This window comes from Mobula birostris, chromosome 2 (assembly GCF_030028105.1).
Source record: "Mobula birostris isolate sMobBir1 chromosome 2, sMobBir1.hap1, whole genome shotgun sequence".
NCBI lineage: Eukaryota > Metazoa > Chordata > Chondrichthyes > Myliobatiformes > Myliobatidae > Mobula > Mobula birostris.
In genome coordinates, this window is record NC_092371.1 from 112,175,080 (window position 1) to 112,193,429 (window position 18,350).

The following is an 18,350-nucleotide window of genomic DNA, read 5'->3' on the forward strand; positions in this document are numbered from 1 at the left end:
TCTCTCCTGGCACTTATCTTTGCAAGTGGAACAAGTGCTACACCTGCTCCTGTACCTCCTCCCTCACTACCATTCATGGCCCCAAACAGTCCTTTCAGGTGAGGTGATGCTTCACCTGAGTCTGTTGGCATCACATACTGTGTCCAGTGCTCCCGGTGAGGCCTCCTGTATATCAGTGAGATCCGGCGTCGATTGGGAGACCGCTTCGCCAAGCGCTTATGCTCCACCTGCCAGAAAAAGTGGGATCTCCCAGTTGCCACCCATTTTAATTCCACTTCCACATCCATTTCAATATTTCTACCCATGGCCTCCTCTACTGTCACACTGAGGCTGGAGGATCAACACCTTTTATTCTATCTGCATAGCCTCCAACCTGATAGCATGAATATTGATTTCTCAAACTTCTGGTAATGACCCCTCCTTTACTATTCTCCATCCATTTTTCCCTCTCTCACCTTATCTCCTTGTCTGCTCATTGCCTCTCCCTGGCACTCCTCTCTCCTTTTCTTTCTTCTGTTAGATTTCCCCCTTCTCTAGCTCTGTATCTCTTTCACCAACCAACTTCCTAGTTCTTTACTTCCCCCACCTTAAGTTTCTCTCTCCCCTCCTCCACCTTTTAACTCTACTCCTCATCTTTTTCTTTCCAGTCCTGCTGAAGGGTTTCAGCCTGAAACATCAAATGTACTTTTTTTCTATAGATTCTGCCTGGCCTGCTGAGTTCCTCCAGTGTTGAGAATAATCATGGCAGTGGTGCTGCTATTGGTCAGAAAGTCAAGGATCCCATTGCAAATGGGGGTGTTAAGTGCCAGGTTTAGGAGCTTGCAGAGGAAGTTGCTTGGAATTATGGTATTGAAGGTGAAGCTGTAGTTAATAAACAATAGCATAACATCATCATCATCATCATCATCATCATGTGACATGTTGTATGATGTGGGTGATTGTGGTCTTTGACTATGATAGTTCTTGGCAAATTTTTCTACAGAAGTGGTTTGCCATTGCCTTCTTCTGGCCAGTGCCGTTACAAGACCGGTGACACCAGCCATTATCAATTTTCTTCAGAGATTGTCTGCCTGGTGTCAGAGGTCACATAACCAGGACTTGTGATATGCACCTGTTGCTCATGCAACCACCAAACACCTACTCCCATGGCTTCATGTGGCCCTGATCCGGGGACTAAGCAGATGCTACACCTTGCAGGCTATGGAGGGAAGGAGCGTCTTACACCTCCTTTGGTAGAGATGTATCTCCACCCCAGCACCTATAAACCTAACAAAGCTGTCTTTAATGTCTAGATGTTCCAGCGATGAGTATTAGGCAAAGGTGATGATGTCAGCCATAGATCTATTTTGGCAGTAGGTGAATTTCAGTGGGTTGAGTTTGTCTGGCAGGCTGGAGTTAATATGTGCTACATCCAACATCTCAAAGCATTTCATGATGACTCTGATTCCAGCGCTCCCTTTGAAAAGAGTGGGACTCTGTATCCTGCACTCACTTTATACTCAACAGGGTTCCTTTTAAAATTGCTGAATTCTACTTCTAGGTAGAGGACTCTAGAGATTCACCATCAACTGCTCCTCAATTCTAAACGACTATTCCTAATTTCTTAATTATGTCCCAGAAATAACTCGACATCTATCCTGAGGTGATCCCTAAGGATCTTCCATGTTTCAAAAAGGCCATATTCTTCTAAATTCCAACAAGAAATTCTTTAGCTTCTCTGATAGGACGATCCTCTCATCCCAGGAATAACCTAGTGAATCTCTTCTGGATTGGCTCCAGTACCAGTTTATCTTTTCTAAAATGATGTAACCAAAACTGTGCAGAGTACTCCAGGATTGGCCTCACCAGTATCTTGTACAACTGTAACAATACTTCAGCTTTCTGATCTAAAATAATAAAGACCAATATGCCATTGGCCTAACTAACTACTCATTGCAGTTGTTCACTAACTTCTTGCATTTCATGGACAAGAATATCTAGATCCTTATGTACTGTGCTCATCTGCAGTCTGCCTTCATTTAGATAATAACCTGCCTTTTGATTCATCCTACCAAACACTTTCCCACATTAAATTTCATTTGCTAAGTTTTCATCCATTCAAACAATTGCAGAATCCTGATATCCTCATCACAACAAGGCCTCCAATCTATTTTCATATCATCAGCCAACTTGGATACCCTTGCACTCTGTTCTTTCTCTAAGTAATTACTCAAACTGTAAATAATTGACAGCCAAGAGTTGATCATAAGAACATAAGGCATGTCGCACAATTAGGCCATTCAGCCGATTGAGTCTGCTGCACCTTTTGATTATGGTCGATTTATTATTCCCTCTTAACTCCATTCTTCTGCCTTCTCCTTGTAACATTTAGCACCCTATTAATCAAGAACCAATCAGCCTACACTTTAAATGTACCTAATCTGGAGGAGCTGAGCACCATAATAGGCAGTCATGAAGTAGCACATTCTGATGCTTTCCCAATCATCATGGGGGACTTCAGCCAGGTTAGTTGAAGAAATCTCTAACAAATTATGACCAACATGTTACCAGCAGAACCATAAGGGCCAGCACACTGGATCACTGTTACACCACTGTCAAGAATGCTTACCATGCCATCCTACACCCGCACTTTGGCAAGTGCGAGATCCTGGCGGTATTTCTACCCTCGACATATAGGCAGAGACTGAAGAGTACACTACCAATGGTGAATGCATGGTCAAGGGAGGTGCAGGAGCACTTACAAGATTGCCTAGAATTGGTGGACTGGACCATATTCAGTTTATCTTCGGATCTGTATGAATATGCAATGGCCATCACCAACTTCATCAAGACCTGTGTGGATGAGTGTATGCTTTCTACAGTATACAGGGTTTGCTCATACCAAACACCCTGGACAAACTGGGAGATTCACAGACTGCTGAGGGCTAGCTTTGTGTCAGTAAAAACCACAATTCATAATCAGAATCAGAATCAGGGTTAATATCACTGGCATATGACATGAAATTTGTTAACTTTACGGTAGCAGCACAGTAAAATACATAATAAATATAGAGAAATAAACTGAGTTACATTATGGATATATATATATATATATATATATATGTCTATTAAATAGTTAAGTTAAGCAGTGCAAAGAAGCAGAAATAAAAAGTAGTGAGGTAGTGTTGTGGATTCAAAACCCATTTAGAAAACAGATGACAGAGGGGAACAAGCTGTTCCTGAATCACTGAGTATGTGCCTTCAGGCTTCTGTATGTTCCTGCTGACCGTAACAATGAGAAGAGGACATGTCCTGGGTGCTGGGGATTCTTAATGATGAACACTGCCTTCCTAAGGCACTGCTCCTTGATGATGTCTTGGAATCTACGGAGGCTAATACCCATGATAGGGCTGACTAATTTTACAAGTTTCTGCAACTTATTTCAATCTTGTGCAGTAATTCCTCCCAATACCATTCAGTGATGCAGCCTATCAGAATGCTCTCCACGGTACATTTGTAGAAGTTTCCGAGTGTTTTAGTTGACAAACCAAGTCTCCTCAAACTCCTGATGAAATATAGTTGCTTCAAGGAACAATCCTACAAGGACTCCAAGTATGGACTATGGAATATCATTGTGGGAACAAAAAGGTAATTCCATTTTAAGTCAGAGACACAGTTAGATGCATGACAGCTGTGGTCGGGTTTGCATGCTGTTTCCTATAAGGCAAAAGTTAACAGCATAAATGGTAGTGATGGTTCACTACTTCACTCAATGCATTTATGCATGTTTTAAAAGGGAGAATAACAGTAATCCCATGTGAATCCCCTTAGCATCTGGGTGATCTTGGGATCTCTGTCTCAGTGGCCAACATCAGAACATCCTTCAAGAGGGTAAAACCTCACAAGGCTGTCAAGCTTGATGGTGTACCCTCGTAGGCTACTGAAAATCAGCGCTGACCAAATGGCTGGAATGTTCAAGCATATCTTCAGTCTCTCATTGCTGCAATTAGAGGTTCCCACCTGCTTCAAAATGACGTCAATCACATTGGTGCATAAGAAGAGCAGGGTAAGTTGCCTTAAGGACTATTGTCCAGTAGCACTCACATCTACTGTGATGAAGTGTCTTGAGAGGCCAGTCATGGCCAGAATTAAACTACTGCCTGAGCAAAGACCTAGACTCACTGCAATTGGCTTAATGCCACAACAAGTCAACAACAGACAATCTCATTGGCTCTCCACTCAGCTTTGAAGTACCTAGACACAGCAAAACATATGTCAGGCTACAGTTTTATCGATTACCACTTAGCAATCAACACTATCATGTCATGGTCCAGTCCGTGAAGTCTGCATTCTGGTTCACGGTCCGTTCCGCAGTCTCCGGACTCCAGGTATTCCGGCTGTCCCTTGTTTCAGTTGGGCTTAATCATAGGCACCTGATGCTCGTCTTGGGGCTGGGAATATAAGTGGCCCTGGGATAGAGTGTGGTTGCTGGTTCATCTTGTCAGTATCCCCCTTGGAGCAACCTGCTGGAGCAAGGCTAGAGCAGCCCTTCATGATCTCTAGGCCTGGTTGGAGGACCACTGCTTCATGGAGCCTTGTTGTCTCTAGTTGGAGCAGTCATCGGGGTATGGATTTGGCTGTTTCTGTAGCCAGCCAAGGTTGCCGGCCTCTCTGAGACTCAGAGCCACCCCGGTGACAAGTGAGGTGGAAAATCTAGTCAGGTAGAAGAAGGCAGCATACATGAGGTTTAGGAAGCAAGGATCAGATGGGTCTATTAAGGAATATAGGGAAGCAAGGAAGGAGCTTAAGAAGGGGCTGAGAAGAGCAAGAAGGGGGCATGAGAAGGCCTTGGCAAGTAGGGTAAAGGAAAACCCCAAGGCATTCTTCAATTATGTGAAGAACAAAAGGATGACAGGAGTGAAGGTAGGACTGATTAGAGATAAAGGTGGAAAGATGTGCCTGGAGGCGGTGGAAGCGAGCGAGGTCCTCAATGAATACTTCTCTTCGGTATTCACCGATGAGAGGGAACTTCATGACGGTGAGGACAATATGAGTGAGGTTGATGTCCTGGAGCATGTTGATATTAAGGGAGAGGAGGTGTTGGAGTTGTTAAAATACATTAGGACGGGTAAGTCGCCGGGGCCTGATGGAATATTTCCCAGGCTGCTCCACGAGGCAAGGGAAGAGATTGCTGAGCCTCTGGCTAGGATCTTTATGTCTTCGTTGTCCACGGGAATGGTACCGGAGGATTGGAGGGAGGCGAATGTTGTCCCCTTGTTCAAAAAAGGTAGTAGAGATAGTCCGGGTAATTATAGACCAGTGAGCCTTGCGTCTGTGGTGGGAAAGCTGTTGGAAAAGATTCTTAGAGATGGGATCTATGGGCATTTAGAGAATCATGGTCTGATCAGGGACAGTCAGCATGGCTTTGTGAAGGGCAGATTGCGTCCAACAAGCCTGATAGAGTTCTTTGAGGAGGTGACCAGGCATATAGATGAGGGTAGTACAGTGGTAGTACAGTAAGGCATTTGACAAAGGTTCCACATGGTAGGCTTATTCAGAAAGTCAGAAGGCATGGGATCCCGGGAAGTTTGGCCAGGTAGATTCGGAATTGGCTTGCCTGCAGAAGGCGGAGGGAGTACATTTAGATTGGAGGGCTGTGACTAGTGGTGTCCCACAAGGATCTGTTCTGGGACCCCTACTTTTCGTGATTTTTATTAATGACCTAGATGTGGGGGTAGAAGGGTGGGTTGGCAAGTTTGCAGATGACACAAAGGTTGGTGGTGTTGTAGATAGTGTAGAGGACTGTTGAAGATTTCAGAGAGACATTGATAGGATGCAGAAGTGGGCTGAGAAGTGGCAGATGGATTTCAACCTGGAGAAGTGTGAGGTGGTACACTTTGGAAGGACAAACTCCAAGGCAGAGTACAAAGTAAATGGCAGGATATTTGGTAGTGTGGAGGAGCAGAGGGATCTGGGGGTACATGTTCACAGATCCCTGAAAGTTGCCTCATAGGTGGATAGGGTAGTTAAGAAAGCTTATGGGGTGTTATAAGTCGAGGGATAGAGTTTAAGAGTCGTGATGTAATGATGCAGCTCTATAAAACTCTGGTTAGGCCACACTTGGAGTACTGTGTCCAGTTCTGGCCGCCTCACTATAGGAAGGATGTGGAAGCATTGGAAAGGTACCGAGGAGATGTACCAGGATGCTGCCTGGTTTAGAGTATGGATTATGATCAGAGATTAAGGGAGCTAGGGCTTTACTCTTTGGAGAGAAGGAGGATGAGAGGAGACATGATAGAGGTGTACAAGATAGTAAGAGGAATAGATAGAGTGGATAGCCAGCGCCTCTTCTCCAGGGCACCACTGCTCAATACAAGAGGACATTGCTTTAAGGTAAGGGGTGGGAAGTTCAAGGGGGATATTAGGGGAAGATTTTTTACTCAGTGGTTGGTGCGTGGAATGCACTGCCTGAGTCAGTGGTGGAGGCAAATACGCTAGTGAAGTTTAAGACAAGGTATATGGAGGAATTTAAGGTGGGGGGTTATATGGGAGGCAGGGTTTGAGGGTCGGCACAACATTGTGGGCTGAAGGGCCTATAATGTGCTATAGTATTCTATGTATTGAGCTCCCTTCCTGTCCTTGCCTCCGTTGGGTAAGTCAGGCTGTCTTTGTCTGAGGCTGGTGTATTCCCTTCCCCTCTCCATCTGAATCCCTGACAGTTTCCTCAGCGGTTTACCTTGGCAGTCATCCTGGCCCGGCGTTCAAGGAAGGGGCCTGGCCCTGCGTCCTAGAAAGGGTCCCTTCCCTGCATTCCAAGAAGGAGTACCTTGTCCTACCCAGGAAAGCCTCGAAGGATCCAAGCCTCATCCAGTCCTGTAGCCACGTCACGTCCGAGCCTAGTTCTGGGATCCAAGCCCCAGTCAAGACCCAGGTTCTGGGTCTTTGTCCAGTCTCCGGCTCGGAGTCCAAACTCAGGCTCCTAGTTCCCAGTTCCTTATCCTGGTCCTGCTTTCCTAGCCAAAGTCCTAGCCTAGGTTTGTGTTCCTGTCCCAGCTCCTAGTCTGTGTCCAGTCCCATCCCTAACTCGTGCAGTCCTGTTCCCAGTACTTCAGTGTCTGTGTCTCGCATTTGGCTCCGCCTTCAACGCCCCCTTATGACATATCATCCATTCATTACTAATCAGCAAGCTTCAAAATCTGGGCATCTGTACCTCCCCCTGCAACAGGATCCTCCTTTTTCGCTTTGGGAACCCACAGTCATTGTAGGATAGTAATAACACCTCCTCCTCACTGACCATCAAAACAGGCACACTTCAAGGATGTGTGCTTAGTCCATTGCTCTGAATATGTGGCTAGACACTACTCAAGTGCCATCTATAAACCTGCTGCTGACACTACTGTTGGCAAAATTTCACATGGCAACGAGGTGGTGTACAGGAGTGAGATTGATCAGCAGGTTGAGCGGTGTCGCAACAACAACCTCTCACTCAACGTCACCTCCAAATTAACTGATTGTGGACTTCAGGAAGGGGAAGTGAGGAGAATACATACTGTCCTCATTGAGGGGGCAGCAGTGGAAAGAGTAAGCATTTTCAAGTTCTTGGGCATCAACATCTCAGAAGATCTATCCTAGGCCTAAAACATAGATGCAATCATAAACAGGACACACCAGTGGCTCTACTTCATTAGGAGTTTGATTAGATTTGTTATGTCACTAAATACTCTTGTAGATTTCTACAGAAGCACAGTAGAGAACATTCTGATTGGTTGCCTCACAGCCTGATATGGAACCTCTAATGCTCTGTATTGTAAGAGGCTGCGGAGGTTTATAGTCTCAGTCAGCTCTATCACAGGCACAACACCCTCCCACCATCGAGGACATCTTCAAGAGGTGGTGGCTCAAGGAGGTACCATCCATAGTTAAGAATCCCTGTCATCCAGAGCATGTACTCTTCTCATCACTACCATCAAGGAGGAGGTACAGGAGCCTGGAGGCTGTCACTCAATATTTTAGAAGCACATACTCCCCCTGTCCTATCAGATATCTGACCAGTCCATGAACTCACGAACATTATTTCATTATTCCCGCTTTGCACTATTTATTTGATGTAACACAGTTACTTCTACGTCTCACACTGTACCTCTGCCACAAAACAACAAATTTCACATTATACATCAGTGATAATAGATCTGATTCTGATTCTTTCTTCTCCATTACTACTGCTCCAGCATCATTTTCCAGTGGTCCAATGTCCATTCTTGCCTCTCTTCTATAGGAAAAAAAACTTTTGGCATCCTCTTTTATATTATTAGCAAACTTACTTTTGTATTTCATCCTTTCTCCCTTTTTTTTAAGTCACCTTCTTCTTGGTTTTTAAAAGCTCCCCAATCCTCTAGCTTCCCATATCTTTGCAAACTTTTACACCCTCTCTCTTGTTTTTATGTTGTTTTTAACTTCCCTTGTCAGCCACAGTCACCTCATTGTCCTTTTAGAATGCTTCTCCTTCTCTGCGATGAAATGATCCTGAGTCTTCCAAATTATTCCTAGAAACTCTTGCCATTGCTGCTCCACCTTCATCCCTGCTCGGGTCTTCTTCCAATCAACTTTGGCCAGCTGCTCTCTCATGCCTCAGTAGTTACCTTTATCCCAGTAAGACTCCATTGGATATACTATTCCTGTCTGAAAAAGACCTATTGATTCCAACTCGCTATCTGCTATGTAATAGTTAATGCTCCATTCATGATAATTATTGGTCCAATTACAGTCAGTAACCCTGAACACTACATTTTACCAACACAATGACCACTTTGATCACGTTGCACTAAAATGGAATTTTTGTTCTACTTGTTTTTTCTTTAAAAAATTGTGTATTATTCATGCTTCTTTATGGTTTTCTTGTGGATACTGCTTATATGAAGCTGTCCCTGTGATGCTGCTGCATGTAAGATTTTCATTGTATACATGCGCATATAATAATCAATTCAACTTTGACTTTAATAAAGTTCCTCTTGTCTTTAATTTTCCCATTGCAAATCCTGCAGCAACATTTGTTTTCTCCTTCTTCAGCTACTCTACTAGTCTGGTGGTCTTCAACTAGTTGTGATTGGTTTATTTCCAGGACAAAATATATTCATCTTTGGGAGAGGTAACCAAAATAACTTCCTGAATGTCACATAATCATATATCACACAATCAATTCTACAGCAATAACTATAATAAGGGTTGACCACAATGTGACATTAATTATAAGCCTTCTTCACAGCCGTGAATTTCAGAAGCGGAAAATCTTTTATTTATTTATTTAAAGATGCAGTGTGGAGTGGGCCCTTCCGGCCCTTTGAGCCGTGTCACTCCAGGTTCCCCTGACAAACCAGATCAACCTTAACCTAATCATAGGACAATTTACAATGACCAATTAACCTACCTGGTATATCTTCGGACTATGGGAGGAAACCAAAGGACCTGAAGAAAACTCACATATTCCACAGGGAGGAAGTGCAGAGACTCCTGATGTAACAGTGCTGGAATTGACCAATGAACTCTGGAATGCCCTGTGCTGTAATAGCATGGTGCAAACCACTGTGCTACCGTGACACCCATTACTGAGTGTTTTTTTTTGTGCTTCAAGGAATATTAGGATCTATTGCCTATGCCGAGCTGCCTCTGAAATGACCCAGTTAATCACATTGTGGTGGGTCTGATACTAGATGGATGGAGCAGACAGAAAAATGACAGATTTCCTTCCCCAAAAGGCAGAAGTGAAACAATATAAGTTCTTAAGATAATTTGGCAGCTACTTTTATTTCAAAATTATTTAGGTATTTGGCAAACTAAATCCAAAGTTGGTTGGATAATAGGAGCCAGGGAATAGTGGTCAAGGGATGCTTTTCCAACTGGAAGCTTGTTACCAGTGGTATAGTACAGGGATCAGCGGTGGGACCTTTGCTTCTTTTCATATACTGTATAAATGACATGATGAGATTTTAGGTGCACTGATTAGCAAGTTTACTGACAGCACAAACATTGGTGGAGTAGTAGATAGCAAAGAAGGTTGTGAAAGAATACAAAGGAAAGTGGTGGTGAATAGAATTTAAGTGGACAAGTGTGACTAATGCATTTTAGGATGTCAAATACAGAATCCATGCAGGTACCGTGCACAATCCTGATTTGATGGAGACAGACGTGAGAAGCACGGAGGAACATCTGGAGAAGCTTCTGAAATGCCTGCTTCGCTGCCGCTGCTACTGTGCAATCGAGAATCTCCGGAGGGGAAGGCCCCAAATCCTCAGCTTTGCCTATTGCCTGTTGCTGGGGCCAGGGTCGAAATGCTCAGCAGAGATGGTGCTCAGTGCCCAGTGTCGGAGGGCAGGTTGGAGGCTCGAAGTTTTCGGACGGACTCAAGAGTCGGATGTGGTCGGGTGCTTCCAGGGTGCTGCATCGGCAAGTTTGCGGCATTGGAGGTTCATGGCAGGGAGAGTTTTTCTTCCTTCTACCGTCTGCGTGAGATGATGGGACTTTCAAGAGACTTTAGACTTTTTTTTAACCGTGCCCATGGTCTGTTCTTCATCAAATTACGGTATTGCTTTGCACTGTTGTAACTATATGTTATAGTTATGTGGTTTTTGTCAGTTTTTTTTAAGTCTTGGTTTGTCTTGTGTTTCTGTGATATCATACTGGAGGAATATTGTATGATTTCTTTATGTATGCATTACTAAATGACAATAAAAGAGGACTATGTGTCCTCATAATCTAAGCTAATCGAGAGAAAACTTAATAGTATTGATGTACAGAGAGTTCTTGCGGTACAAATACATAGCCCTCTGAAAAAGGCAACACCGGTGCATAGAAGATCGAGGAAAGCATTTGGCATGCTCGCCTTTATAGGCCAGGGCACTGAGTATAAAAGTTGGATGTCACTGGAACTGTACCCCAGAATTTTTATAAAATAGATAGGGTAAACTACCAGAGTATTTTTCCTAGGATCCGGATGCCTAAACAAGAGTACATAGGTTTAAGGTGAGAAGGGAAGAATTTAAAGGGAACCTGAGGGGCAAGTATTTCACACAACGATGGTGCTTAGATGCAATGAGCTGCTAGGGGAAGCACTGGAGGCAGATACCATTAGAATATTTAAAAGACATTTGGATAGTTACTTCTCTAGGAAAGCTGCAAATGGATACAAGTCAACATGAAGCACTAGAGGGACCATTTTCATGCTGCATACTTCATGACTCATTATGACTATTTCAATTTAAATTCCTTAACCACTCGTGAGATTTGAACTCCATTCCCTGGATTACTAGTCCTTTCCTCAGGATACTAGTCACCCACTAACATGACTACAATGATTTTATATCCCTGGGCTGTGACGTAATGGATTCTACATCAGCAAAGGCTGCTTAATAATCCTCAATTTATATTGTTATGTAAATATAGGTTTAATCATTTTAATGAACCTCCACCTGAAGATAGTTTGATCCATCACTAAAGAACTGTAGGCTTTGAGTCATTAAGATATATAACAAGGCACTTCATACAATTTACTCCTACAAATGAAACTAATCCAGTGAAGTTTCATATTATTTGATTTACAAGAATTAATGAATAACAAGGTAATTTACTATATTAAATTTCACTGGCAAGCAAAAATTACTTGATGGTAACAATGCTTACTTTTATATTTTTCTTCAGTTCTTTTATTTTATTCTTACGTTCCAGCTTTTGGTTATGTTTTTCTCTCCATTTTGCCAGTTTTGGAGGAAGCAGCCGATCCAGCATTTTACTGTCTTCAACCTTCATTAGGATGGCTGTGTCTGGGAACAAGCTATTATTTCCAAGGTATTCAACATCATCTGCTGTGCTTGGGAAACCATCGAGCACAAACCCTTTGGATCTGAAAATATAATGCTCATCTATAACCATTAGATCTACTGTCGTATGTGCATTCTCTGGAGTAAGTTTTCATAACATTGTAATTTTATTTACAACATTAAATTCTTTATTAATTATTTACCTGCTAACTGCTAATGCTCCAGATATACTGCACAACTTTGTAATGATGGAGAATGATTTTGCATGCATACTGCACCAAAGCACTAGTATAATTTCAGGAATAATGTCTTGATCTTCAGGGTTCACAGTCACAGAGTGGATCTGACATTGTAATAGTAATCCATAAACCAGAACTAATGAGTTCAAATCCAACCAAAGCATCTGAAGATTTTAAATTCAATTAATTAAATAAATGTGACATCTAAAAAAAAGTGGTATCAGGATATGGCAGCCATGTAAAAATTAACTTGTCCGTATATTCTTTAGGGCTTAAATCTGTCTCCCTTATCCAGTTTGCTCTATACATAATTTCAGACTCTCCAATGCAATCTGCCCTCAAATACAGCCTACAAATCACCAACCTTGGGCGTTGTGAATGAGATCTGTATTACGTGGTTTGTGAACAATTAAATAAAATAACCTTACAAATAAAGATACAATTCATGCTGGACAAATTATGTTCCTTATAACTGAATAAATAATTGTGTCTTTTTTTGCCTCAAGTGTTCTACATAACATGCATAAGTATTTCCATCTGCGGGACAGATGAAATCATTTGATGTACAGAAAACCTCCTTAGTTTTAAAGCCATATTTCATGAGGTTTGATTATTCCAAGGACAGTATTATTGATTTTGGTAAATGTCCAGACTTTATAAGTTATCTACCAAAATTGATTTGACCCTAGAAGTCATTGTAACATGGCCTATCAATTTCCCTGTTACTGAACTTCACAGTATTTTTTTATATTACTGGTTGTCATATTAGGAGTTAAACTTGTAGTGTAGGAGTAAAGTCATATGGAGCTTATGTCAAACATTGAAAAGCTCTCCCTTCATTGAAGAACATTACTGAAACAGTGGTAACCTGGCAAATTAGTGATTTTTAAAAAAGCTATCACACAAACTAGCTGATTTATCGAATTCAATACCCTAAGTGGGATTTGAAATATTAATCTGTGGAAACCCATACAGCTCATACCTTGTAAAAATGTACAAGGGAACTACGAACTAAGAACAAGTAATTAGTCACAGATAAAATTAAACAAATTAGTATTCCACGAGCCTTTCAGTATAGATATGTATAATTGTCTGACAAACTCTATTTCTGTATATACAGTTATCACCAATGTTACAAAGATGACAGACAGGGAAATCACAATTAATAAATCATTGAAGATTTTAAAATATTTTCAAGAGTCCTTTGCGAATGCAAGTATAAACATTTAAACTGCAAAATAAAAATCATCCAATATTTTTCATTTTCATCTGTTACAGGATTGAGAATATTTGATATCCTCATGTTTCTCCTCCATTTGTTTCCCCTTACATTGCAAGGTACTTGATGACTATATGGAGGCATAATGGTGACTACAGTAACACTCACTTTTGACATCAACTTCCTGGATAAAGATCCATCATAAAAGGACTTTGGCATTCCCACATTGTTCAAAAACAAAACCCGAAATCTCACAATGGTGGCAATTTCATGTTAGAGACAAAAAAAAACTATGCATTATCTAAGCAGAGAAGGGTCAAAGAAGAGAACACATCTCCATATTTTTCAAATTGGGCTCAAGTTTTCCTTAATTTTTCCTTTGTACATATATTTAAATTTGCCTGTCAGTTTACAGAATATTACACAGTTAATGCAGTTTATATCTAAAGATTAGGCTGAGTAGTGCTGTTATTTAACAGCTAGAAACTGAAAATGCATTTACCAAGGAATGAAATGCAGAAGTGCAATCTAGTACTTTTCTACCTCTGTGCAAGACACTCATCAAATTATATCGTTCTCCTTTTGGAGCAAATTAAACCACATTTTCCTGGAAATTACTATCTTGGAGGACTCCCAGAATAGCTTTCATAGTTTATTAAATTTAAACAATCTCCTTCAAAAGATAAATGACAGGTCAGCTTTTTTAAACTATGCTCCTAAATTCGAATTCAATACCTACAACTATATGGGATGCAGACTCAGTTGACACTTTTAAGTGCCAGCTCAAACCTACTTATTTAACCTTGCTTTTAAATAAGATCTTTTTGGCTTTTATTTTCATGTTTGTTTTTGTTTTTTATTTTATTTTCATATTTGTACTTTACCTTATTGTAAAGCACCTTGAACTACATCATTTGTGTGAAAAGTGCTGCATAAATAACATTATTATTATTATTGTTGTTATTATAGTGGGGCTCACTAATGTTCTTGCATTTATCCTTTGAACCTTTCAAACCCGGCACAAACCTGGCACCAATTCAGCACTATCCACCGATCTCCCACCTCAATGCTCCACTGAGGTCCATGGTTTGAGACCATCCTCTTATCGATCTCCCCACCCCTGGCTACTTAACTGATTCTCAACCCAAAGTGAGCTCTATTTGAGATCACTACCAACCCCTGGGCAATCCCAACAATATTACCACCCACTACCCTTCCCAACATTCCTCACCAAGCACTTAGTTAATTATCAACCTCATGTTATATCACTTCCCCACAAGATGACTGCTGACTGAACTGATTAAGCTCCATTTTTATTTTCCACAGGTTCTGAGACCCACCTTTTAGCTTTACAATCATCTCCCTCCCCTAAATGTTGCCTTAACCTGACTTTCATCTTAGCAGATTTTTGTTTGTAAAAAAAAATGCAGTGCTCATTCAATAGTGTCCAAACTCGCAAAATTTGTTCTAAAGAATTTGAATTAATGTATAAACTCTTAATATCCAAAGTAAATTAAACTCACTTAAATGGCTCTTCATTCCACCATTTTGGAATTAAATTATCAAGAACATCTGGAGGCAATGGTTCATCTTCCATCAAAAATAACTTGATGGCCTCCTCTTCAGGAGTGAATTCCACTTCTTCATCCTGAAAAATAATACAAAAATTGTGATCAGTAACACAATTTTGAACAAGCTTTCAGTAGCCAAGCAAAGAGCTCTAAACAATTCATAAATAAAGTGATATGCTCAAGAATATAAGAAACATAAACAGACATTGGACAATAGTCACTTGCACCATCCAACATGATTATGGCAGATGCAGTTTTAGTCTCAACAGAACTTTGGCACTGACTACAGCAAGGCTTCCCAACCTGGGATCTGTGGACCTCTCAATGAATGGTAGGGGTCCATGGCAAAAAGAAGGTTGGGAACACCTGGTCTACATCCTCCTTCTTGTACTTATGTTCAAGTATTTGTCAACCTCTGTTTCAAATCTATTTTCTTAGAAGTTTAAAGAGATTTGGCATGCCATCAAATGTTCCAACAATTTTCGACTCATGCACTGTTGAAAGTATTCTGACTAGTTGCATCATGGCCTGGTATTGCAAATCCGACACATAGAAATGCAAGAATAGCAGAGTATAGTGAACACAGTCTATCATTGGCACACTCCTTATCACCACTGACAACATCCAGAGGAGGCACTGCCTCAAAAACATGTCATCCATTATCAAAGATCACCACCATTCAAGTCATTCCCTCTTCTTGCTGCTACTGTCAGGCAAGAGATACTAACTCAGAAATCCCACACCATCAGGTTCAGGAAGAGCTACTTTTCTACAACCATCAGGGCAATAAATTGACCTGCCCAACCCTAACCCTACCTTAACACTACAGACCACCTCTTGCACTACTATCCACATATCTCCATTTATGTCTTTTTTTCTTTTCACTGTCTTGTATAATTTATCTTTTTTTGTGTCGTCTGGACCATGCACTCATAATGACACTGGAAGCTTGTTTTGCATTGTAATGCACCTAACTGCACTTGCGCATATGACAATAAACTTAACTCGACTTAATTTGAATATATTCAATGACTCCATCTCCAAAGCTCTCTGGAGTAGAAAATTCCAAAGAATTGCGACTCTGAGAGAAGAAATTCATCCACATCCTGTCTGTCATTGGCAACCATTTATTCTAAAATGATGTCTCTTAATTTTATATACCTCAACTTGGGAAAACATCCTCTTAGCTTCCACCCTCATTCCTTCATCCTAGGAATCAATTACTGAACCTTATCTGCATGCCTCAAATATTTATCCGATTAAGCTTTTCCCCATGTTCCATTGCACCATAACTCTTTGTGTTTAAATGGAAACCATCTTTATTTTGGAAGTTATGACTTCTTGAGCTTCCATCAACATTTCACATATTGACTCGGTGGGTAAAAAAAATTCTCCTCCTTTCTCCCTCTGGATTTTTTTTTCATTTATCTTAAATTTATATCCTCTGACCAATGAATTCTCTATCTATGCAGTCAAAACTCCGATGAAGATTTTTATAATTCTCGTCATAATATGCTCTAAATTTACAACTGCAACAAACTTAGTTCCTCAAGCTATCTAAAACTCTCATCTTTCCTATTATTCTATTACTGAGAAATCAATACAATAGTCTAACACTGGTCGAACCAGTAACATTCCAGATCATTGCAATTTAATGATATTTTTGTCCGTCATGTTATACACATGTTCCCTTGTCAACATCTGTCCTTTTCCACAGGAGTTTCCAATATCTCAGAGTTTCCAATTATAGTGTCTATATCATCTCTATACATACAAAAGACACCAGCTTGCCCAACTTCTCCATGTTACTGGTCTCTCATCTCCAATAGCATCCCAGAAAATCATTATTACACTCTTGCAGGTTTTGCTCTCCTTCCTAAAACGTGATGCCCAGCAAAGAACACAATTTCCAACTGCAACCTAACAAATAATGAAATGAACAGCAGGAGATAGAAAGTTCCTCTTAAAAATCATTCCAATTTTCAATGATACTATGGCTGATCTGCGACCTAACTGCATATTATATGAATAGCTCACATAGAAAATGCTAGAAAGATGGTGGCATGACGCAGCGTGCAGTGGCCACTCCAGTGAATGATATCTGTAATCTGTCAAGTAGGGTGCTGTGCACAATCCTGATTTGATGGAGACAGACGTGAGAGCACAGAGGAACATCTGGAGAAACTTCTGAAATGCCTTCTTCGCTGCTGCTGCTGCTGTGTGATACAGAATCTCTGGAGGAGAAGGCCCCGAGTCCTCAGCTTTGCTTGTTGCTCGGCGGCGGGGCTGGGGTCGAAGATCTCAGCAGAGATGGTGCTCAGTGTCGGAGGACTGAAGTTTTCAGATGGACTCAGAGTCGGCTATGGTCGGGTGCTTCTAATGCATCGGCAGTTGTCCACGCCTGGAAGTTTTTGGCAGAGAGAGTTTCTCCCTTCTGCCACCTGCTATCAGGACTATCGGGAGGCGATGGGAACTTTGAGAATTTTTTTACCGTGGCCATAGTCTGCTCTTTATCAAATTACGATATTGCTTTGCACTACTGTAACTATATGTTATAATTATGTGGTCTTGTCAGTGTTAGTCTTTGGTTTGTCCTTTTTTTGTGATATCACTCTGGAGGAACATTGTATCATTTCTTAATGTATGCATTTCTAAATGACAATAAAAGAGGACTGAGTGTCCTCATAATCTAAAAAAAATCTAAACATTGAAGAGATCAAGGAGGATTTATGGAAACAGAAAGAGTTGGAAATCACCACTGAGGATTGTAGGTCTCCTCACAATCAGTACTAAAACCAAATGTTGAACTCCAAAGGTGTGCTAACTCCATAGATTCTAGAAATTGATTCTGCAATGCTTTTCAGTGGACATCTTTGTAATATAGTGAGTAATGAAAAGAAAAAATGGTAGAATTACTCAGCAAATCAGGTAACATCAATAGAAAAGTAGTCGAATTAATATTTCAGCTTAAATTTGTCAGATGTGGTTACACCATTTACTAGGCCATCAAGAGAATTCTAGAATATGTTTTTAAGTTGACATTGGGAACATGTAAATTGTTATGTTCATCTATATAATCTAAGTTCTACCGTTTGCTTTTCTTCAGGTCCGTTCTCAATTTTTTCAGGTTGTTCCCCTCTTTCAAGGGCTGAAATGACTGCTAAATCGACTAGCTCATCCTCTGTTGGTTCATCATCATATTCAGGCCCAATTTTTCTTTTAGCTTTACGCATAATACGTTCTTGGAGAAGTTCAGTGAATTGAATGTGAAAGATGTCCAATTTATTTGCCAACCATCTGCTGTGGGTCGTTTTACCAGATCCCCTGGCTCCAAAAATGAATAGTCTCAGTGGAGGTGCCTATTCAAAAGCAAAATAAAGCAGGTTAAATGTGTGTGAGTACACCTCATCTACCACATTAGAGTATTAATAGGCTACTTGGCATCCAGTAATCAGGTATATGAAATATGACGCATGTTTCAAATATTATAATTCCAATATATCCTCTATATTATCAAAGGTTTTGTTTTATA

The 18,350-nt window shown here is 40.9% G+C and overlaps 1 protein-coding gene across 5 annotated transcripts in view; it reads right to left on the reverse strand.

Moving 5' to 3' along the window:
* ak9 (adenylate kinase 9) overlaps positions 1 to 18,350 on the reverse strand; it is a 168,314-nt gene that overhangs the window by 59,915 nt on the left and 90,049 nt on the right. For all 5 annotated transcript variants that reach the window (XM_072246344.1, XM_072246331.1, XM_072246340.1 and 2 more), the window contains 3 exons: positions 17,908 to 18,177; positions 14,771 to 14,895; positions 11,653 to 11,872 (listed from right to left, as the gene is read on the reverse strand). In XM_072246344.1, the coding sequence (XP_072102445.1) occupies positions 11,653 to 11,872; positions 14,771 to 14,895; positions 17,908 to 18,177 (615 nt within the window). The remainder of the gene's footprint in view (positions 1 to 11,652; positions 11,873 to 14,770; positions 14,896 to 17,907; positions 18,178 to 18,350) is intronic.